At 39.1% G+C, this 25,129-nt stretch overlaps 1 protein-coding gene across 4 annotated transcripts in view; it reads left to right on the forward strand.

The window, feature by feature from the left end:
- LOC117407395 (cell adhesion molecule 2-like) overlaps positions 1 to 25,129 on the forward strand; it is a 635,128-nt gene that overhangs the window by 449,291 nt on the left and 160,708 nt on the right. For 3 of the 4 annotated variants that reach the window (XM_059028692.1, XM_059028694.1, XM_059028695.1), the window contains exon 2: positions 5,238 to 5,264. The exons of the other annotated variant lie outside the window; for it this stretch is intronic. In XM_059028692.1, the coding sequence (XP_058884675.1) occupies positions 5,238 to 5,264 (27 nt within the window). The remainder of the gene's footprint in view (positions 1 to 5,237; positions 5,265 to 25,129) is intronic. 4 annotated transcript variants of the gene reach the window in all.

A 25,129-nucleotide genomic window follows, 5' to 3' on the forward strand; every position in this document is an offset into this window, starting at 1 on the left:
AGTCAGGGTATTCTGCACAATACTCATCAAGTATCTTCCTCTTGCGTCCCATTTTTAAATCAAAGTAACTGCACCGTACACGTAAAGCAAAAGCTTTCATTACATGCTACTTGCACGTTAACCCACTCATTTCACAGAAGGAGCTTTTAATGATGGGTGCCGTAGCTGGCAAATGAAAGTGCACAGTCGGTGCAGGTCTTGATGATTGACAGTCATTTCATGAATGAGAGAATTCTAGCACTGGTTCAGACAACTAGATCTGTCGGACCAGGGTGAAATGACTTACAGTGAAACTGCAGTACTAAGGAACCACTCAGATACCTGACAGTGACTACTTGCCATTCCCTATAAAAGGACTGCACACACAGAACTCGGTGTCATTTTTCCTTCAAGCCTGCTGCAGTCATGGACACAGCAATCTTGAAAGTTAATGGTTACATTTCTATTTCAAGGAACCAGGGTTATGATAATAACCTAATGTTCCCTTTCAAGTATGAAATGTAACCATTACCGAATGGGTTAGTATACCCAAGCCGTCGCAAGGGCAAGATTGCTGCACGACCGGAATGCTACAAGGCTAAGCAAAGGCTGCCTTGTGCGTTACCATTGCGTTACCCAGTAACAAGTAGCCAAGGCAAAATAATTGACGGAGAAACTCACATCTATGCCTGTGTTGTAAGGGTGGACTCCGATGCCGCCCTTAACATGCTAGTTCCAAAACTAGGATTTTGAGGATCCACGACATTCAGTCTATAGAACCTAGTAAAGGTATGGGGTGTCGCTCACACCGCTGCATTGTAAATGTCCTTGACAGATGCACCCTGGAATAAAGCCCACGAAGTTGCCATGCCCCTGGTGGAATGGAGGGGGCAAGGTGGCTCGCTCATAGGCAATCCTGACTGTATCTGCTATCCATTTGAACAACCTCTGTTTAGACAGGACTTGACCATGGAACTTTGACCCATAGCAGACAAAGAATTGTTCGGACTGCCTCCAACTTTTTGTCCTGTCAACATAGTGCTAGTGCCCACACAGGACAAGAGCGTGTGGCGCTGCCACTCTCTGTCAGACTGGAAAGGAGGTGGATGGAAGGCCTCCAATTCCACAGACTGGTTGACATGAAATACCAAGAAAGTTTTCGGCAAGAAAGCATGATTGGTACGGAGCGTAACCTTTGTCCTGGCTTCTGAATCTCACTAACCCACTTTGCGGAGGTGATTGCAAGCAAAAAAGCCGCTAATGGAGGCTCCATGAGTACTTCTAGCTCCATCTTAAGCGTCCACAATATCCTTCATAGGCGGCCGAAGCCACCGCACTCCTTTTAAAAATTGCCCCGCTAGAAGGAAAGTCAATTCTGACATGGCAAGCTGAAATAGTTGCTAGATAGACCTATAATGTAGAGGGGGATTGCCCTCATCAACAGATCCTGCAAAAATTGCAATATAACTGTCATGGGACAGGTCGAACCCCCGAGGCAGGTACCACATCTGAAAGACACCCCATTTGTACCCGTACTGGGAATGCATGGACACTGCTCTGGCATTTTGCAGGGTGTCAATAACCCTATTGGACAGACCCAGAGGGCTCAAATGCAGCCGTTCAGGGGCCAGACCTAGAGCTGCAGGCTCGATGGGTCGGGATGCCATAAGGTCCCCCGCGTCTAACTGAGCAGGTCACGGTGCTTAGGCAGTCTCCACGGCTGGCCGCTCAGGAGCTGCATCAGGGCTGAAAACCAGTCTAGTGGGCCAATAAGGGGCTAATAAGAGCATCTTGGTCTGGTCCTGTCTGATTTTCTACAGACACAGCAGGAACATGGCGAGCTGACCAAAGGGAACAGTGGGTCGATTCCTGGGAGGCAAAGAGATCTATTTTTGCTCTCCCAAATCTCTCCCAAATGAGGCTTACCACCTCAGGGTGAAGCCTCCACTCTGAGGCACTGGGAACTCCCCTTGAGAGGAGGTCCACCACCCAGTTTATCACCCAGGGCAGGTGTACTGCTCGTGTTGAGAAGAGGTTCTCATGCAGGCCACGCGATGGAGACTGAGAGACTTGAGGCTGCCCTGGTGGTTTATATAGGCCACCACTGTTGTGTTGTCCGTACGCACAAGCACATGTCTCCCTCGAACTTCCTGCAAAAAATTCTGCAAAGCCAGATAAACTGCCTTTAGCACCAAAATATTGATGTGGAGACCCTGCCAAGGGGGGTTCCACACCCCCTGTGCCCCCTTGCCATTCCACACAGCACCCCACCCCAGACTGCATGTGTCCATGGTGACGACCTCCCTTCTAGTGACACTGCCCAGCGCTAGGCCGAGGCATAGATGGGCAGGCTGTTTCCACCAAGAAAGTGCTTTTAGACAGTGATGAGACACTGGCAATAGGTGCTTACGGTTACGGGCTGAAAAACCCTGCTGTTGAACCTCAGACTTACAGAGGGCGCATTCGTAGGAGACCCACAGGTAGGGTCTGAAAAGCTAAAGTCATTAATTCACCTTAAGACCCAACCGTTGAAGGTGGCTGGTGACAAGTTCACTGTGAGTGTCTGCCTGAGCTGGGCACAAATGAACCAGTCGTCCAAATAATTGAGTACTCTGATGCCTTTGAGTCTCATTGGGGCCATGATAGCTACCATGCACTTCGAAAAGGCACAGGGAGCTAGAGAGGGGCCAAACGGAAAGACCCAGAACTCGTACGCTGTTCCCTGAAAGGCAAAGCACATGTACTTCATGTGCACTGGTTTTATGGGGATGTGAAAATAGGCGTCTTTGAGGTCTACTGTGGTAAACCAGTCGCCCGGCCTGATTGACTACAACAGCTGTTGCATCGTCAACATTTTGAACCTCCTCCGGCTCAGCTATACAGTAGGTTGACCTTTCTGAGGTTGAGGATTGGTCTGAGGCCACCATCCTGCTTGGGCACCAGGAAGTACCTGGAGTGCAACATTTCCTCCAGCTGGAGGGGATGTATCATACGAATAGCTCACTTTTCAGCAGATCTGCTACCTCCTGAGACACCGCTGTATTATGCAGGAATAGCATCTGCTGTGCCTGTCCTTCACAGGCAGGCTGGCCTTACATGTCTGTAACCCAGGCATTATGCAAATAGCAAGCAATGTACAGTAGCTGCCTCAGCTGCTAAAAGACAGCAACGGGGCTGTTCAAGACCCAACAAGTCCTGCTTGGTACCAGACTGGGGATGTAAACAGAGATCGGTAGTGGGTTGGAATTGCGACGGTACGGTTGGTTTTGTACCGGTTTGGTGCTTGTAGCACCAGGTCGGTACGGTACCGGTGCGGTGACCTCGGTAACGGTAAGGTACGGGTCTGTAGAAAAGATAAAAGAAAAAAAGCTTAAAATAAATATATATTTGCAGTAAACTGACTGCTCAAGGTACTTCTCTGAATTTTTCTCTTGTATTTCTTTGAGATTCTTTTTTGTGTATTGTTTTGCTTCAGGAGTTTCAAGGATTGCTTTTTAGTCTCAGATGGACATCAATTATGAATGAATAAGTACATTATTTGCACTGCCTAGCCACAGGTGAATGCATAATCCTACATCAGTGAATCACATCTAGTACACAGCATGTCATGTTGTACTGAAGTATTAAAAAAACAATCATCCAAAAAACTAAACTGTTAAATAAACCTGTTAAGTTCCCCCCCAAAAAAGGAAATTGCTGGTAAACATACAATGTTTTTATTAATCAAGGGATTCAATGCTTTCAATATTCGCAACTGTATGAGGATTGTCAGCAATTCCAAGAGATGTGTTCACTAATTATGGAGTATAAAAGTTTTTTCATTGAATGCGTTAATGACGGCCACAATTGCATAATGTTTTATGCTTGGATTGGTTGGAGGATGTATCACAATGGTTATATCCTGGAGAGTATTAAATAAATAAATAAATGTGATTTTATTATACAATATACACAAGCATCTATGACGACTGCCCCTTCATCAGGTTAAATGGTCGATGAGAATATTGTTTTGTTTACCTTAGAATTTGATGCAGAATCATGTTTTGTTTAAATCGTGACTGCATGCATATACTCCTTTGTTTAAGCATGCCATCACAAGCTTTAACACATTCTGCAGATACCGTGGAATGCTTGCTTATAAAACCTGTTTTCTGATTTAGTGTATCAAGTTTTTGACATAACTTGAATACTGAGGTTAGGGTTTGGTTTTAAGTTTGGAGCCATCGCTTCATCTGCAGCTCTAGCAAAGGATTCCATTGAAAAAAATCATATATTCATGACCAGCTGTGGAGGATATGGTATGAGAAGAAATATATTTTGAATACAGCACACATCCTGTATTTAACACACACCCCATGCAATGGAGCTGCCTTGGGTTTCTTTTTCTATATAATGCAAACTTCTTCCACTACCCTATCAAAAACATCATACTATTACATTTACCTTGTATGTAACACACAACATATAGTTAATGCATCATCTCTGGCAGAGTGCAATGATATTGGAACAAAATTCACCCCTCAGAAAAACATCTTATGACTGATTTATGGTTTATAATAACAGTATTTGCTCATATCTTCGCAAACAGATAAGTACGTTTTCAGTCGATACACTAATCTAATGTTCAGAATCAAGGTTTACCCTTCAGAATATGTCAGTTGCATTTTTTAGATTTAACGTTACTGACTTTGTGTTTCTACATCTTAGAAAACTGAAAAACTGGCTTCTAAATCCAGATACTTTAAGCACATTCAAGTTTCATGGAATTGTTTACACATTTCTGTGGTATAAGCAACTGACAGATCAGTTGCTATGCTTGGAAACCACTCAGTACAGCAAAGAAAATCTTATTCACAATACTGATTTTGTCAACACTATTAGGTTTTGGAACCAGAGAGGATGTCAAAGATTAATAACTTCCACTGTAAGCAGGAAAAAAAAGTTGTATGAGCATGTCAAAAGTAATACATTTTCAGTTCTACTGTTAGTGCAAGCAATTCTATTCACTCTGTACTGTTCTTTAAAAAAGTAAAGTAAATGGAGATGGGGTTTAGATCAGAGGTCAATAATTGGTCAGATTTCAAATCAAAAGCTTGCTCAGCTCCTACAAGGAGAAACTATACCTTTGAATAAACAGAACAAATTAGATTAGAAAGATTTGTGTTAGATTGGAATCAGTAGTGATACCATTTGTTTCCGTTCTTACCTGATCAAAACCTGTCTAATCTATCCTTTTTGTCTTTCCCTTCTGCTTCTAGTGGCTGTTACAAAAAGCAAAGTGAAAGGTGAGTTATCTCTTCTGTGTCTTCAGCTCTTGATTTATAGTAGACACATTTCTCAGTAAATAGTCTTCGGATAGCTTTTATCTTATATTCAAGTAGCAAGTATTAACATAACGGGGCAGCATAGAAGCCAGAAGAGCTTGAAATTCTGATACATTCTGATACATTATCCATGGGTATCCATTATTAAGCAAAATAAAGGATATGATTAAATTTGGTAAAGTTGTGCATTCTGTATTTTTTACAGTTGTAGCTAAAGGTACCCAAGACTTCCAGAATGTTCTTTGTTTTCTAAATTAAAAGTGAGCAGCAACATTTGTCATTAGAACATGTACAGTGACGGTGAAAAATGTTGTGTCACCAGCCTTGAAATGACCAGGAATGTCCCTTTTATCCCATTGTAACAGGGGTTCCAGTGTTTAGCGCATGACTTAATTTAGGGCTGTGAATATTTAGGGAGATAGTTCCTGGAACCGGACCTTCCTTTTAGTGAGAGCAGCGCCTGGCCGGTGTTTGGCAAGCTTTTGCTTGTTTAGCTATTTTGCCCACTGTGTTTTGTTTTGCCCTTTTGTATATATGATTTGTATACTTGTGTGTATGTCCACCTGCACTAGGGCTGCCATTGCTGGTACCCTAGTGGCGGACACCTACCACTGCACCTGCCTGTTGTCTGTTAGTAAAACCTGGTCATCTGAGAGGTGTTTTCAGCCACAACCTCTGTGTCTCTCTCTTCTATCAGCGGATACCCACGCAGTAACAGAACGCCCCTGTTACACCCGCTCAGACCCTGTACTCACTAAATATCTTAGTATCCCTGAATAGCTAATCATCTCCTCTTTAAATATATGCAACCTATTTGAATGATAAAGCCATCTCACAAGTCAGAAATGAAAACATGGACTGATATAAAATTCAGGTGGTATCAGTCTTAGCGGTCACCATTGCACACACATTTTTTCCCCACATAGTAATTCAGCATTGGTAGTAAATTGCACCTGTGGGAGAAACCTTTCATTTAAATCTCTGCCTACATTTTAAGAGGGGACAATGATCTTGTGAAAGAAGCAAGGCTTCAGGCTATTAAAGCGGCAAAATGGAAGACACATACAACTGAATGTAGGGCTAAAGCACAAGCCAGTGCACATTTGTTTTAAAAAAGTCTTGAGTTAGTCATCAAAGACTAATTCAAAATGAACTAAGACTAATTCAAAATGAACTAAGACTAATTCAAAATGAACAAGTTTAAACTAAACTTCATAAATAAACACTACTTGTTTTTATCAGCACACTGAACTACCAGCAAGCCTCCTGCTTTTGGCTACCTGCAATTTCTCTCAAACAGATTCAACCCTCTGTTACTTGTTCTTGTGTTTTATTTGGGCTCGTCTACCAACAGGACTTGCAGTATTATCATCATCAACCAGATTGGAGTATTATTTAACATTAAATTACAACAAGATAGAAAAAGAGCTGAAACTTAAACGTTGTGCAATGCCCTATTGCCTTAACATACTGTACGTAGTACAACATATGCTTTCTGGGCCCCTTTCTGACCCTCTGGAATTGAATTGAATAGCCTTTTATCATACAGGCTTTTTCTAACTCACTATCTAATTCCATGCTTTCATTGGCATACTTCCTAGAGTTTATTACATGAAGTTTATTAAACAAAGGAAGATTGGGAGTTTTATTAGGTGGAGACCTCTCATTAAGAATTAAGACTCCACTTTTCCATTAAACCATGGTTACGTCATGAATTCTCTGATTATTATTATTATTATTATTATTATTATTATTATTATTATTATTATTATTATTATTATTATTATTATTATTTATTTCTTAGCAGACGCCCTTATCCAGGGCGACTTACAATTGTTACAAGATATCACATTATTTTACATACAATTACATTATTTTTTACATACAATTACTCATTTATACAGTTGGGTTTTTTACTGGAGCAATCTAGGTAAAGTACCTTGCTCAAGGGTACAGCAGCAGTGTCCCCCATCTGGGATTGAACCGACAACCCTCCAGTCAAGATTCCAGAGCCCTGACCACTACTCAGCACCGCTGGTGTTTCTAAAATAAACCTCTCGTTTTTAATAAAATGTTTTAAGATATGGATTTTGCTGAAACAATATGAAGAATAGAGAAAGAAAAGGAGGTACCTGCAGGGTTCTCCCCAGGAATTCTGTACAGCCGGGCAGCAGAACATTATAGCGAGGAGGATTTTTAACGTAAAAATTAATTTGCCTTACCATAAATATATACGACAAAGAATCTAAATAATGTGTTGTCTTTCGTTGACTATATCTGGTTGCGCTTTCTTATGTTCTACATTTTCTTTTTCATTACTGTTTTTTATTATGGTAAATTACCGTGCTTATTTAGGTACTCTACGATTTGACTAGGGAAAGAGAACGTAGGGTTATTGGAGTTCACAAAAACTTGGTTGAAAAGGCCTGGGGAGAGCCCTGATTTTAGAAAACACTAGTGGAGGCTTTGAGTAAATTGTTGATGCTCATAATGCATCAGAGTAGAAAAATGCAACATGTGTAAGACTTTTGCACAGCAGTGTATATTATACTTTTATTTTATTGTTTATTAGAAGGGGAGCAGCAAACAAAATATCTCTGAAGGGGGTCGCAGCAAAAAAGGTTTGGGAGAACCCTGACCTGCATTTAAAGAAAACTTGCTCGACAGACAACTTGCTCGGTGACTAACCGAACCTGCTGCTTAAATGCACTTTGAAAATCTAAATGAGCTGTTAAATCAGCTAAGCCAACATTTTAATTTACAAGCAGAACGTACAAACGAGATCTCAACATGTTAAACGACTCATCTTTATTAAAGCTATCATGAAAAGTATTTTATGCTGGACAAACTTTATCACAATCATTATGCATACCATTTACATTAATAAAGATGAGTTGCTTCTGCTTTTTAAAGAAAAAAGTAAGACTTACAGTTTAAAAGCCTATTTAGCGGTTTCACAGAAAGAACCTGTAAATTAAACCAATTTTACTATTAACATGTTTCTCAGTTTAACAGCTTAACAGGTATCAATTGAATTCTTAAAGGAGAGTATAAAAGTTGGGGTAAAAAAAAACAGAGATTAGAAGCCCTATGTAGTATACTGCCAGAGTCAATAACTTTAAGGAATGTCATTTCAGAACTGACCAATCAGTATGACTCCTGGCTGACATTCTGCACATGACAACGTGTATGTAATGTGGCAGGGCATATTGTTTTATTAGAAACAAGTGAAATGTTTTCATTGTTTTATTAAAAAGTGTGTAATGTGGCCAGGGTGTAATTGGATTATTGATCCTCAACTAACCCCTGGCCACATCCTATATAAAGAACATTGCAATGTTTGTTCAGGGAGAGATGGTTCAGTGAAGGCACTTGCCTTGCCTGAACAGTGGGAGAAGGAAGAGAAAGAATGCCCTGCGATAGCCGAAGCTTGGCTGCTGTTTTGACGGGTTTGATTTATACTGCTTAGAAGTGTTTTGTTTAAACCTTTTGTTTTGTTCCTGTTGTGTTTGTTTGAGAATAATAAAATGTGCAAAGAAGTACTGAATTGTAGTTTTCTGAGTCTGGGTTAATATTTCAAAGGTGCAGACCAGCCGACACCACAGTAATTGTTACTGTAAGTACGTTGTTACTGTAAGTACAGGCCCTCAATTAACCCTTCAGAGTCCTGGTAACAGACACATTTTTTAAAACCGAAACTAGTTATAGTTTTAAACACTACTTTATATTTAAACATACATAATCAAACACTAACCCATTCATGTTTGAGTGTGGTAATTAAACAAGGGCTTGGGGACACTTGCATGAACACTGCGTTCAATGCACACTGTCACCAGGCTTTGATGGACTGTTTTACAAAATATACCAAAACTCATGTGAATGGCCTCACCCTGTCTCAGGTCTATTCAGGGATGCCAAGATATTTAGGGAGCAAGTGGCCTGAGTAGGAAAAAGTGGGACGATCTCTAGTCTACATTCCACAAGCTACTGCACTTGTGAGATGGATTAATCATTCAAATATTTTGCATATATTAAAATATGAGATCATCAGTTAAGTGGGATTAAAGGGTCAATATATGTCCCACCCTCACATTATTTTCCAAAATGTTGACAATCAGTGTATTTTGAGATTTTTAAAAAATCACCAATAATAAGTCAACCAATGTAAAAAAAAAATATAAAAATCTACGAGCATATGGATAAACATCTGGTAGTGTTGAAGTTTGGAGTTGTGTGAATAAGAACAATAGGATGATTGACAATGTTCAGGTGTTTGATTTCCCATTGGTTGACTTCAGATCATGGTCCCTGATGCTACTCTATCTATGTATATAATTTGTCCAAAGGGACATTTAAATGTAACTGGAACACGGTAAGTGCACATACTACAAGTGGGACTTCATTTGACTTTGATGTTAAATTTTGAGTTTGAATGTCATTGTTGCTATCTAATAGCGTCCAGTGAAATACGGTAGGGTTAAAAAAAATAAAAAATACATCTCCGATTGTTGTTATAAAGCTTTATTTTTGTGCTACTCAGTCAATACCATTGCTCATGCGGTTGTCAAAATAATTGTGAGATACTATACAGTACTTTATAGATGGTTTTATTATTTTGCTTCCAGTTAAGGGCATGTTAAATACCTTCACAAAACTTTTAAAAGCCATACTCAAAACATTTACTCCAATAGTAACTCTGCTGCATATCCAGATAAAAAAAATTTTTTTTCTGTAAAGTTTCTTTTTTATAATATTGCTCAGAAGATGAATTTAAGGTGCTATAATAGTTTATTTGATTAACCTATACCTTTCCAGGATAAACCACAGATGGATTTGTTAGAACATTGTACAGTGCCAGGAAAACCTAGATTGCATCAACTACTTTTTTTGTAGTGGTAATCTTGGAGTAACAATGGTTAAGTGGTCTATGCAATCCAGAATAATTCCCCAGGGATGTAAAATGCTCTAAAATAGCCATGCTGTGGTTTATCCAGGTCAGGTATGGTGAAATAAGCAAAACAGTGGGATTAAAATGTATGATCCTAAACCAGTCCCTCTTTCAACATCTTGATTTGATACTGCTTGTTTAAATACAAAAACATATACAAATATTACAAGCATATAATACAGTATGCTACCTATAAGTGTTGCAGGAAAATATTGTTCCAAAAAGGAAGCTTGAATTTATGAATTGCAAAAAGCCAATTAACATTCAGAGAACAGTGTATAATACCCACAAACACATTACCTTAAGAAATAGCTTGAAGTAAAAGCCACCAATACACAATTTAGTACAGCTGCACAATAGAACCAGATGTTTAATGGATGTTTAAATTTATAGTGGAGTTGCTCAAGTAATTGTTCTGCATTGTTTACTTCAAATTAAAAACTATTCTGAAATTACTGAAGCACAGAGCATGAAGCACCTTTAGTGTTGTGTTTCTTTTTGTTGTCACACATGTTTCCATTGTGAACCTTTTTACATTGCTGTTTAATATAACCAAATTGGTACTCGGGTGCTTGAAATTCACTATCCTGACTTTATCATTTTAAACCTTTTTTGTGCAATAGTTATCAACTAAAAAGCTTAACAGCACAGTTTAAAGGGTGCATACTACATTGGTGCAGCTTACAAAACAAAAGGCCCTCGAAACACAAGTTACCAGGTTCTGGCCAAACAAGGGTACACTATGTTCTCTAGGGGATGTACCATAGCAGGCTGAATCCCTATTAACTTAGGTGCTAAAAAGTGCAGTTTTAAAAATAAAGTTAAATAATACACAATCAAAATGTGACCAATATGCTATTGGTAAAATATATGAAAGAGAGGAACACTAAGTATTAATCAACATAATGTAGCAGGGAAGTTTGGAGGCCCACAGCGCTGGAACAAGGTGCTTGTGGCAGGTTTTAAAAACATTTTACTCCTTTTCATTCTTCCTCATTCTCCCATAAAAATGTGAAAGAAACAAACCACTGACAACTTCTGTTTAACCAAGTTTCCTACTTTATTTCATTAATTTATTTTACTCCCTGGTTAAAGGAGGTTAACTTAATGAAAAATGCAGCAGGCGTTCCTCGGGAATACCCTTGCATAATAATAGAAGATACTTTAAATAATTTACATAATATTGAATTTCTTACCTTTTTAATATTGTATTATGCATATATGAATTGGCGGTAATACATACCTGACAATATTGAGAAATCTAAACCATGCCAATTACCATACAAGGGGTTCCAACTCCCAGCTACCCAAGAGCTTTATGCACACCTCTGCTTTAATGGGCCTACAGTATTACTTTTTGTTAAATATTATTATTATTTATTTCTTAGCAGACGCCTTTATCCAGGGCAACTTACAATTGTTACAAGATATCACATTATTTTTACATACAATTACATTATTTTTTTACACATTATTATTTTTATACATACAATTACCCATTTATACAGTTGGGCTTTTACTGGCGCAATTTAGGTAAAGTACCTTGCTCAAGGGTACAGCAGTAGGGTCCCCCACCTGGGATTGAACCCACGATCCTCTGGTCAGGAGTCCAGAGCCCTAACCACTACTCCACACTGCTGCCCCTTTCTTCAGCACCGCACAGAAAATATCAGAAAGATGATTTACAGAATGCAACACAAATTGCAAAGGCCCTCCAAACACAAGGCAACACAATTCTGACCAACCAAATAAGATTGCCAGTAGGTACGGGATAAACAACGATAAATGTTGAATCAGTAAAAATAATTCACTGTTTTGAGTGGTTTTGGCTCCTTTCTTAGCTAATTTCAAACAGTTAAAATTTCTCTCACATTGTGTGAATGTTGTCATGAGTTCCTCAGAGTTTGAGTTTGAAATCCCACTGTGTAAGTGAAGATAGTAGCAAGTGGCATTAGAAAAACTAAAATGCAAAAAACTAAGGAACGTGAACCAGAAACGGAGAGTAAAAACAGATCTAAATATTACTGCCAGTGATTGGTTTTCGAGAAGTACTTAAGTGGGCTGTAAGCTTGTCTGAACAGTAGTTAAAGCCAGGGAAGACATGCAATGAGGAATGAAAAACAACATCTCCCAGAATGCCACAGCTATCCAAGAACACCGATTGACTGGCAATCAGTTAAGCTAATGCACCTGCTTGTAATTTAACAAGCCAGGCAGGTATGGACAGGTTTCAAAGACAACAGCTGTCTGTGTGACAGTAAGGAACTGAATACAGACCTGAATAAATACCTGTTATACAGACCTGTTAAAACAAAGTATATTAAATCTGTGATTTGTAAATAATATATTTAAAGTCAGTAAGCCAGATTAGTGGTCTGACTGAAAGTTTAGTTAGCGCTCCAAAACAGGAGCTAGGATTTATTTTTGTTGTGTATTGTTTGTTAAAACAAGCCGTGTTTCCAGTAGAAAAGGAAAACACTACAGGGGGGTGTGTGGTCCAGTGGTTAAAGAAAAGGGCTTATAACCAGGAGGTCCCCGGTTCAAATCCCACCTCAGCCACTGACTCATTGTGTGACCCTGAGCAAGTCACTTAACCTCCTTGTGCTCCGTCTTTAAGGGTGAGATGTATTTGTAAGTGACTCTGCAGCTGATGCATAGTTCACACACCCTAGTCTCTGTAAGTCGGCTTGGATAAAGACGTCTGCTAAATAAACAAATAATAATAATAACACTGTAACAAATAAACAAAAGGTACCATCCTGTTTAAACCCATCCTTTGTTGTTGACAGTGCTTTATCCATCAAAGAGAACCCAGAACTGTGTTCAAAGTTATACTGTAAATAAAGAAGCGTTGTCACAATTTGTAATAACACACAAACATGATATAAATACATAAAATGGACCAAACTCAAGTGACAAAAATAGTGACAAGCACCTCCCTTCTCACTAGATAAAATCTAAAAGAAACCCACCAGATCCCCAAATCACAGAAATAAAAAGCACTTTCCTCAATTTGCCTCAGCTACAGTTCACCACAGCAATACAAAGCTGTGTTGCAGCAGCCACCTCTACGTTATTACCTGTCCCACAAGTTTAAATAATGAGGCTAAACGCAGCTTGATTATCAGGCATGCCCCCTAATAAAGACTAATAAGTGTCAAGGCAGCGATTGTGCTTAGCTGGCTACATACCTTTCGTCCGAAAGCCCATTTTCAGCTGTGTAGCAAGAAAAGTAAACACAGGTAAGTACATTTCTTTAAATACTGTACGTTTGCTGCACAGCATTGATTTATTTTTTACACAGCTGAAGAAGGGCTTTCCTTATGTATGTACAGAACATCAAAGTACAGCCTGTCACTTTTCACAGCTCCAAATTTCTGTTGACAGTGAGATATATTGGTTTTCCTCAATCAACTTTAAAGCTTTTTCATCTCCCTTTTTCCTTCTTTAAATTTCGTTCTGCTCACTAGATCTATCAATTTCTTTCTTATTTCAACTACTGTTCTTTGCTCCTCCCCAACAGTGTTTACTGCATCAGTGATCATCTGCAACTTTTTTTTTCTTTGTGACTAAAACATCCAGAAAACTTGCCAAATAGAACGTATTTGTGTCGACCAGGCATTTCAATAATTGTATCATTTGTTTTCTTTAAAAAAAGTACTTTCCTTTGCAACCCTGCCATTGTGTATTTACCTAATCGGTCACTGTGCCTTAAAATGGATTACCGAGTTAGTGATGTCACTCATCGCAGATCGCAAAAGAGTGAGCACAAGCAACTGTACTTGCTTTATGAAACGCACGCAGTGCAGACCTCGCAACCTTATCGCAATCGCAGGACTTTTGTGAAACGGGCCCCAGGTGTGTAACATTAGTCACTGACAAATGTCCTGAAGAGAGTTTGTTTTCTTTTCTCTGGCCGGGTTTCGACGCAGTTTAAAATTCTCTCTTCACTGTCATGACTAATGTCATGTACCACGTACATGCCTCACGCTACAGGAAGTGCATGTCTAAAACATTGTACGACTTTAACACTAGAACTACCAAGGCAGTCAATTTGACTGCTTGCGGTTTTTAAATGTAATTTACTCTGCCTGTCTGGCAGATATGGGGCTGTGCGTTTATGACTTTTTCAAAATATATGTCTTAATTATCCTGACAAAGTTTGAGATGTGGGGTTGCAAAAATAAGGGAGCTATAATTCCCTCATACCTAGAACTACCAGACCCATTCAAATTGGCTGCTACATGAAAACAAAAAACAACATTTTGCTTATACAGTACCGTAGTCAGTTTTATTATTTGTGTTTCTCAGCCAGGACTCGTCTTATCTAATCACATTTCAATAGATCGCTGGTACATCTGCTGGGATGGCATCTGTAATCTGAGATGTCTGTTGTACTTCAATAAGCCTTAGTTGTACTTCAATCAGGTGTCTAATGAGTGTCAGTCATGTAAACAAGTAGGGTATCTCCTGTGATCTATTTTTAGATTCACTCAGGTTACTAAATATGTCAGAACTAATCGCAGTTCAATAAATAGATTGCAGCTGCAGCCTTTAGTTTACATGGCTTGTCTGAGCTGTGGAAATGAGTCACCAAACGCATGATTGCTGAACAATGCTTAGAATTACTACAGAATTTATCTGAAAGCAGGTTGACCTGGGTGACAGACACAAATGCACAATGCGCATATCATCCAAGCTTCTCCGGATTGAACCATCAGCCGCAAATTAGAGCAAATGTTCCTACATCCCTGTTGCAATCTGGCTCATGCTGTGTCTTAATCAACAAAAACATGGCTAAAAAGAATAACAGAAATGTTCCTTGTGGGAGTGAATATGTGGTATGTGGTTTCACACTACATGGGATTGTGACCCGGGTAGCCAGAACCCAGGTCCGGACTCGGGTAGGGGTGCCAGTGTCAAAGGGCTCAAGCTTAGTAAACATGGCGGAAGGACTGACTTCATATTACATCATTTACTGTTTAATATTAAGTGTATATGTGCTGAAATGTAATGCTAAAAATCTTAAGGTTATGTCAGTCAACCCCCTTTTGGGTCGGGACCCCCAGTTTGAGAAATGCTGATTGCTTTGAGCTTAGAATTTTCTGTCCCTTAGCAATAAGATGCAATAAACTGCACACTAGCCTTAAGTAGCATCTATCATGGGTACCTACCACGGACAAATAAATCACATCTGTACCCCCAAAATGTATCAAATTAGCATAGCTGGGAATCTGTTGCCAGTGGCTTTATTATTGCTGCAAGCTACCGACAGCATCAGGCTTGAGTGACCCACCTAGAGTTTAAGTAAAGTCTCTTAAACCTAATTCACTGAGCAAGATTTGTTTTTAGAAGAACGAAAATATAAAAGAAAAACAAATGTTGGTTCTATGAATTTGTTCAAAAATACAAATAGGGGTCTTAACATCAGTTTACTGCAAGTCATAAGGCAGTTCCACAAAGTCCCGGGTGTATTAGGATATATAATTTATAAAACCACATTCTACTGGCGAGAGCCTTGCACTGTCCCTGTGGAATTTGGATTCAGGTTTTTTTTATTATTATTATTGTTATTATTATAAGAATATTATGTAGAGGGAAATGTGGCCAAGTAGGGAAGCCTATTGTAGATTAAAATACTACCAGTATTTTAGAAATGTACTACTAAACATTTTGCCATGGATAATACTAAACCTAAAGTGCTGGTATTTTAGATCAGTTCGTAGACCATAAGGATCAGAATTGCTGAAGCTACGGTTCTGTATGAAAACTTGTATATATTATGTAAGTATGTGTATAACAGGTTTCTACTAAATATATACACAGTCAAAAAAGATAAAACATAATACAAGGATAGTACACAGCGCTTTCTTATGGGATGTTTTTTTTTTTTTTGTTTCGCATTCTTTTTTTATAAAAAATTTCTGGTGGCCAAATGAGGCAGGCTGCGTTTGCAGATACCCAGTTTAAAAAAGCTGCACGATGGCCAAATTGGAACATTTAAAGTCAGCACTCACATATCCGACCCTATCAAATTTTGACTTCAATGGCGGTTAAATGAGTGTGACACATATCTGATTATTTCATTTTGGAAAGTGTCGGAGATACAGGTGAATGAGAACATGTGTAAACATGTTATGCTGTTATTTCATTTTGGACGTTCCAACCTTTGTACGTTTTATCAGGGAAAACAAAAAAGATACAATGTCAAAAAAATAGCTGAAAGGACTGTACTTTAAAATAAGCAGGCTTCCATTTAGATCTACTGTAGTTGGTTTTGTTGGTACAGTACTATATTTTTAACAGAAGTATTTTAATTCAGAACGATATGATTCTGAAAATATCACTTGTCAAAAAAGACGTCACGTGGACTGTAATACAATGTGGGAATGGACGTGATTATGGACTGGGGACTGGGGATGGGAGTACTCTGTAAATAATGTGTTTATAAAAGGTGTTATTCTTGTTCAGATCTGTTAGCGTTCTCTGTGTTTTGGTGCTTGTGAGCTGAGACTGCCTGTGTGTGAATGCATCACTGAGGGGGGGTGGGAGCAGGTCTGACACGACCAGTCACGGATAAGGAGTGTTGTACCAATGATTAAGGAACGGGGAGGGACTTGGGGGTGTGTGTGGAGATGACAGTCTGAAAGAGAGAAGCGGGAGCATTGATGAGAGAATTGAGAGTGACAGTGGGAGAATTGAGAGAGTTGCGAGAAGAGGTTGAGTGTGCAAGTAAGAGGAGTGGAATGAGAGCTATTGTTAACTAAAAGCTAAAAAAATAATAAATACAGCGGTTTCTTACTGCTTTGAACCTCAGCTGTTGTCTGTCTCATATCCTGGAAGCCCAGCAGCTCAGCACTAATACTTTTAAATATGGTACATATTGTAGCAATATTTAAAATTCCCCATTAATGCCCCAACAGCAAAATTAAATCAAAATGTTACCCATGCACAGACCTGAATAAAACGTAATACAGTTTAGCAAAAGATTATTTATTTTTCCATGGAAACCCGACCCACTTTTTTCTTTTTATACAAGTGTTAATAAAAAATAAATCAAAAACTCTTTGATTTGAATTACAGCTTTAATACCTGATGACAATAATCTCACAGGCAACATGCTGTGGCAGAGTTCTATAGATATCAGAATACGACATCCTGCTAAAGAAAGACTATTGACGTCATTGAAAAAAAAGATGCACAGTAGTATTTTTGCTTACCTTTCAGTAGTTTTACAGCTCATTTGATTTACACAATTATCTGTTATCATAGTTACAGATATACTGTAGAACTGAACAATATTAGTGGTCTGTTGCTGCATACTGGATTTCTGTCCGTGTATATTAATTTCTCTGGGGATGTACTTGAAGGATTAGAGTGTTTTTCTGAGATTGCTATAGCATCAGTGCATGTGATATAACACCCAAACCAATTACCCTACTTGAATCCAGCTTAAAGAAGGTAGGGGACACCTGACATGTTGTGACAGAGCAATTTTGTGATAATTTATTGCTAAAAGGTCCCTTATTTGTTTCTGCAAGGCCAAACCTACAATGCAGGATTTTTATAGACAAACTAAAATGGGAACATGGCTAAAAATACCCCAGTAATGGCAATGCGCCCCCCTCCTCTTTCTTTCTTTCAATTATTTGATTTGTTGAATAAAAAAGATAAATAATTAATTACCTTATATCAATGAGCAATGTATGGATATGAAATATCATCTTTATGCATTCCTTTTCTTGTGTTTCAGTCATCATATCTTGGTCGCTTTTTAAACCTCATAATCATTTATAAGATCCAAGTACATCTGGTATTCTGACCTGTATTATACCGTTCTTTTTACACATTTCAAGATTTCTTGGTAAGTAGCACTTAAACTAAAACATCCACATGTTTAATGTTTTAACATGTTGTAGGTGTCAAATCTATTTCTCATTGCTCTAACTAGAAGGCAACATGTCATCAAATAAGTCAGTATTCACACACAGAATACCCTTAAACTTCCAAAGTTGTAATAGTATTCACTTCTCTATCAGTAAATGTTCAAATCGCTCCTCGCTGCCTTCACAATAAGGAACTAATCCAGAACTTGTAGAGCAGTCAAATACTGCTTACACATTAAATACTGTATGTGCATTTGAATGCGCAATAAACTTCTTTTGATCTGCACATCAGTACAAAGATTACCATACAGCATGACAAAATAAGTTGCCACCTACTGCTGAACTTCACTGGTCTCCAGCATCTCAATATAGATGGGGGATACCACAGCATCGTTTACCTTGTCGCCACCTACAACAATTACGCAGTCTTGTCAAAACCGTTTTTTTTGTATTATTTAGTATTGTAAATAATTTGTTATGAACACAACCTCTGGGGGTAGGATTTGTTAATTTGTGAGTTATGGGAACATGCTCCCTGAAACAGTATGAAAAGATCATTCTAAAGTTACATTAAAAAGAATGCAAATCATACTAAAAAAAATGTCAGCATATGAAGAAATGGTTAAGGAAATATATACTTTCCAATATGGCTACATCACAGTAGACATGGCATATTTAAAAGATTGTATTTATGACTACTGCGTAGGATTGGCTAGTTCAAAAACTACTGTCAATATTTTCACATAAAGGCTTGTAAGGTGCACAGCACTTGAACTCAGTTGGCTTGGCCTATGCTATGTTTTCCTTTAGACACAGTAACTTTTGTTTTGATTTATTTGACAGAATATGAAGTGACATAAAGATGGCACTGTATTTTACATGATGGACATCTGTTTTTTACAACCTCTTTGTTTTAGCTTTACATTCTCTGTCAAAGTAAAAATAATATGTCCTTGTGTTTCCCAGCAGACCACTCTGCACACATTGTTCATACTGCTGGCAAGGATCCCTGCAGAGACAATCCAGTTTCTCTGAAACACAATTGTCTGTGTATTGCAATATGCATTTTTATATTCAACTATAGATAGTTCAAACTACCAGTGCTGTGTGTGTTATTTACAAGCATACTCTGTTATTAACGGTCAGTCCCAAAATGTGGTGTTTTAAAAAAAACAATGAACTCGCAGCAGTCAGGCAAGAAATTGTCGGAGATACAGGTTGGGGGCTTATTCTATTTAGTCACTACACTACAAGAGTGAATGAGAATATGTGTAAACATGGTATGTTGTTTTTTTTTTTTTTTTAACAGTGCAGTGTCCTTTAGGTAAAGCTCTTATCGAGGAAATAGGAATATATCTGTGTTATTTTAACTGTGTATTTACTATATAGTTTATAGTGTTAGTTTAACTACAATCTGACTATCCTTTGTGCATTTCAAGCTATTTATTGTTTGTGAAATTAGTGTTCAGGAAAGGGACATTGATATTGGTTACAGTTAGACTGATTGATACATTCAGTTTTGGGCTTCTTTGAATCGGAGTGATGCTGCAGCTTTTCACTTGGGCCTCAAGAGATGACACAGTGTCCTAAGACATTAGCCTCTCATGTCTTTATGTATTATTATTATTATTATTATTATTATTATTATTATTATTATTATTATTATTATTATTTATTTCTTAGCAGACACCCTTATCCAGGGTGACTTACAATTGTTACAAGATATCACATTATTTTTACATAGAATTACCCATTTATACAGTTGGGTTTTTACTGGAGCAATCTAGGTAAAGTACCTTGCTCAAGGGTACAGCAGCAGTGTCCCCGACCTGGGATTGAACCCACGACCCTCCGGACCCACGACCCTCCGGGGGGTCAATTATTTTCTGTTTTGTATTTATAATTTAGAACGATTTGTAGATTTTATTTTTCACTTTGACATTATGGACTTCTTTTGTGTTGATCAGTGGCAAAAACTCCTAATTAAATCCATTTTGATTCCATGTTGTAACACAATAAAATGTGGAAAAGTCCAAGGGGGGTGAATACTTTTGAGAGCCACTGTGTATTTTGTTTAACTTTAAGGTTTTTCCAAACAGATTCACAAATTACATGTGATTAGGATATGGTAGGCTTAAAATTGTTTCACAGATTCTGTTGATTTTTCTCAGTTTAGGTGGGTAAACACAGCTGCATGTGTTCATGTAGTGACTGATTGAAAGTTTATTCCTATTGCCAAAAAATATCCTCAGTCAAATATGCTGAGATTACTACATTTGTTTTTTGAAAGACAAGCAATCATTGCAAATTACAAAACAGAGAACATGTGTTTTAACAGATGCAGGGATTTGGATGGTGTTATTGTCTTCTATTGCAGTCTGTTTTTTCTGCTTCTCACACAACACTGTAACTGCAGTCTTCAAGGTCTCAAATTATATTCTTGTTGCGTCTGAAAATGGTCTGTATTCAGGTGTTGTATCCACAGATTTGTCTCTGGCTTTTTCTGTGGCAGATCACTTGATTTTATTATCCAAGCTAGTTGGCACTGACCTTGATGAAAAGCCTTGGTTAAATGTATCCATCAACAGTATCTGTTCAGCCCAGACAGAAATTATGTAAAGAGCTCTCTAGAGTTCTGTATTAGGTCCACTACTGTTACTGTATAATAACATGTTGGCAGTCCACTTTCTGAGAATTACCATGTTCATGCAGATGACACTGTATTCCTGGGCTGGGCAACTATTTCATACTGAAGGGCAACACGTTTCACATGAAGCAAGGTTGTGGGTCATTAACACAATAGAAATTAATAATTCTATATAAATGTAGGTTCGTTATCCCTTTTTTTCTAAGGGAACCCAGACACAGAAATTGAAGGTTTTAAAGCACTTTCGTGCCATTTTTATTATTTACAGAAAATAAATGAAAAACTAAACAAAAGCTTAACTCCCACATAGAGTTCTAAAGTATACTTTTCACTTCAGGTTCTAACTATGTTGGACGGCTAAGCCGTTTACAGATTACAAAAACGACTGTTACACATTTAAACAACCCTTCACTTTACACACCACCTGGGTCTTGACACTGACAGCCTCTTCTTCTCATGCAGACTGCCCTGAGCAGTCCCTCTTATATACCTGCCTGCTAATTACAGACAGGTGGCATTCATTAAATATTAGAGCCAGGTGACCCTCATCCTGGGGGATGTAGTCTAGCCCCTCCTGGACTACATGTTTCTCTCTTCCTCCCCCTAGTGTGTCACAATATATATATATATATATATATATATATATATATATATATATATATATATATATATATACTGTATATCTCTCTCTCTCTCCCGTGGTGCATGCTGGGAGTGTGTGGGCGGAGTTGCTGAGTGAATGGTGTGAGGAAGGTCTGTCCTCTGTTTCGTTTGTTAAATTTTTTTTCTGACTTTTTTACTGTTCTACAAACAATATTTTTTTTTTCTTAATTTTAAAGTGCTGGGTGTTGGTTTTAGAGGAGGACTGACTTTTTGTCAGCCTTTCCAGTTCACAAATGGCAAATTCAGGGGGAAGGGATCCCCCAAGTTCTTCATTTGAAAAACCCGTAGGCATGGAGTTAAGATCGCCCCTGAGCAATTTTGCCCCCTGGCAATATGTGTGTTGGCAGTCGGGGAGGTTGTGAAATGTGAAAACATTAGATCAGCCTCCCGAATGAACGGTGCAATAGTGGTTTTTCTCTCCAGCACGGAGCTGGTAAATGTTTTAGTAGAAGAGGGTATAGTATTGAAAGGCACTTTTACATCTGTGCTACTCCTTGCTGCTCCAGCAAGAAAGATAACGTTATCAAATGTTCCCCCGTTTTTAAAGAATGAAACTTTAGAGAGGGAACTGGCCAGGCATGGGCAGATTGTATCCGGGATCAAGAGAATCCCGTTGGGGTGTAAAGCTGTGCAGCTGAAACACGTCGTCTCGTTCTGAAGGCAGCTATACATGATTCTAAATAATATCAATGAAGATCTAAATGTTGTACTGAAGTTTAAAATTGAAAATTATGATTATGTTATATTTGTTACTTCGGACTCGATGAAGTGTTTCAGGTGCGGAAGCGAGGAGCATGTTGTCAAAAACTGTCCCGAGCAAGATAGGTGGGGAGAGGCTGAGCAAGAGGCTGAGGCTGAGGCTGGCCCGAGTGCTGAAGGGAGAAACGCAGCTCCTGAGGCCGGTGTGCAGCAGCAGCCCAAACCGCAGGCAGAGGGGGGTGGTGAAGCAGCCGCTGAGAGTCTGGCTGGTGGTCAGGGCAGTAGCGCAGAGGTTCAAGGAGATGAGGTAGGTGAGAGTAGCGGTGTAGGAGTGCAGGCACTAGGTACACAGCCAGAGGTAAACACCGAGGCTGATGGGCATAATGAAGCTGAGGGACCCAGGAACCGACTGGCTCACAGGCAGAAACAGAGCAGGTAAACAGTGGGCGGGGAGAGACAGAAATGGAGATAGAATTTAAAATGCCAAGGAAAAAAAAGAGAGGTAGGAAATCAATTAATGAAACAGTGGCCAGAAAAAAAATAAATCAAGGTCCTGCCACCGATAGCGTGGATCAGACAGCGCAGAAAGAAAAGCCCAAGAGCCAGATAACTCTGAGGGGAAGCAGACCACAGAGCGCCGCAGAGCCAGCGTTGTCGGGGCATACAGCGGGGAATCCTCTGTGTCTGAGGATAGCGATGGCAGGGGGGGGTTTACAGATTCTTCTGTCACTTTGGCGGCAAGTCAGGATTTTGGGGGAGGGTACAGCCTTAAGAGAATTAAGGAAACAAAAGGTAAGAGGAACGTGGTGTTTGAACACCATTTCCCTGATATAAAGTTGTTTGTTAACTCAGTGAAACAACTAATGAAGAAAGACTCAGGGATCGAAAACTTTAGCGATCAGGAGAGGTGGAGTATTTTAAACAAGATAAGATGTAGTAAAAAAAACAGCAACTTAAATGGATAAATCCATTTTTAATCTTTCTTATCTCTGTTTTTCTGTTTTTTTCTCCTTTTTTAATTTCAATGGGTGATCTAAAATTAGGCAGCTTGAATATTAACGGGTGCAGAGACAAAAATAAAAGACCTGCTGTGTTTGAATATTTAAAACAAAAACATATTGATGTTGCCTTTTTACAAGAAACACACAGTGATTTGAGTAATCAGACCGATTGGATTAAGGAGTGGAAGGGGGATGTTATTTTAAGCCATGGCTCTTCTTTGAGTGCAGGAATTGCGGTTTTATTTTCAGAAGGTTTTAAACCCCATTCTTTCATTGTTGATGAGATCATTCAGGGACGGCTGATTGTAGTGAAAGCTGTAGTTGAACAAAAAAAACTTTTTTTTTTTTTTTTTATTAATGTTTATGTGCCTACAGATAGAAGGGAGTGAGTGGCGTTTTTATCAACTTTAAACACTACAATGTCCAATTTTAACTCTGAAGATTATCTTTTTCTTGGAGGGGATTTTAATTGCACTACAAATGATAAGTTAGACAGGAACCACATGGAGCCTCACACCCAGTCTGCCAGGGAGATGCACAGGATTGTGGAGCAGTGGAAGTTAGTAGATGTGTGGAGGAATTTTAATGATGATAAAAGGCAGTTTACATGGTTGCAGTTTAGGGATACCACCCTCTCCCTAGATAGATTAGACCAGTTATATTGTTTTAAACACCATTTTAGCATTTATACATCTTGTTTTATAACCCCCACAGGAATATCAGACCATTGTCTTGTAATTTGTAATGTTTTAATTCCATCCCTAAAACCAAGGAGTTCTCATTGGCATTTTAACACACGTTTAACGCATGATGCTCATTTTAAGGAGTGTTTTAGTTTTTTTTGGCAGAGGTGGAGAGAACAGGTGCATTATTTTAGTTCACGAAGGCAGTAGTGGGATGTGGGGAAAATGCAGATCCGCCAGTTCTGTCAGCAGTACACTGTGAGTATCACAAAGAGCATTAATGAGTCAATGAGAGCCCTAGAGATTGATATTGCGGATCTCCAGCATGACCTGGAGTCCACTACAAATAGCAGGCAGTTTGAAGACCTCAAAGCCAAAAAAGCATCATTAAATGACTTGTTGGACACAAAAGTACAGGGGGCGCTCATTCAATCCAGGTTCCAGAGTGTGACACAGGTGGATGCCCCCACACAGTATTTCTTTGGTCTGGAGAAGAAACAGGGTCAGAGCAAGCTGATCCACTGCCTGCGCTCAGCATCAGGGCAGGAGCTGCGTGAGCCGGGGGAGATCCGAGGGAGAGCGGTAGAGTTTTACTCCCAGCTGTTCTCCAGTGAGCTGCAGGACAACAAGGAAGGCACGCAGCGGTTATACAGAGATCTACCACAGGTACCTGAAGATGAGAAGGGCAGCCTGGAGAGGGCGCTCACGCTGCAGGAGCTCTCTGATTCTCTGCAAGAGCTGAGCAACAGCAAAGCCCCCGGCATCGACGGGCTACCAGTGGAATTTTATAAAACTTTCTGGGGCCTGCTGGGTGAGGACATGTTGGCAGTATTCAAAGAAAGTCTGACCCAAGGAAAGCTGCCCCTCAGCTGCAGGAGAGCAGTTGTCACACTGCTGGCAAAAAAGGGGGACCTGTGCGACATAAAGAACTGGAGACCTGTCGCTTTGCTTTGTGCCGACTATAAAATCCTGTCCAAGGCAATATCCAAGAGACTGAAAGAGGTGCTGGGGTATGTCATCCACTCTGATCAAACGTACTGTGTTCCAAACAGGTCAATATATGATAATATTTTTCTGATTAGGGATATTTTGGACATCTCTAGGCTATTGGGTCTCAATACTGGGCTGATTTCTCTGGACCAGGAAAAGGCTTTTGACAGGGTGGAACACCAGTATCTGTGGAGTACAATGAAGGCGTTTGGTTTCAACCCTGGTTTTTTAGCCATGATTCAGGTGATGTATGGTGACATTCAGAGTGTACTGAAAATTAATGGTGGCTTAAGTGCTCCTTTTAAAGTG

This window comes from Acipenser ruthenus, chromosome 8, assembly GCF_902713425.1.
Source record: "Acipenser ruthenus chromosome 8, fAciRut3.2 maternal haplotype, whole genome shotgun sequence".
NCBI classification, from domain to species: Eukaryota; Metazoa; Chordata; class Actinopteri; order Acipenseriformes; family Acipenseridae; genus Acipenser; species Acipenser ruthenus.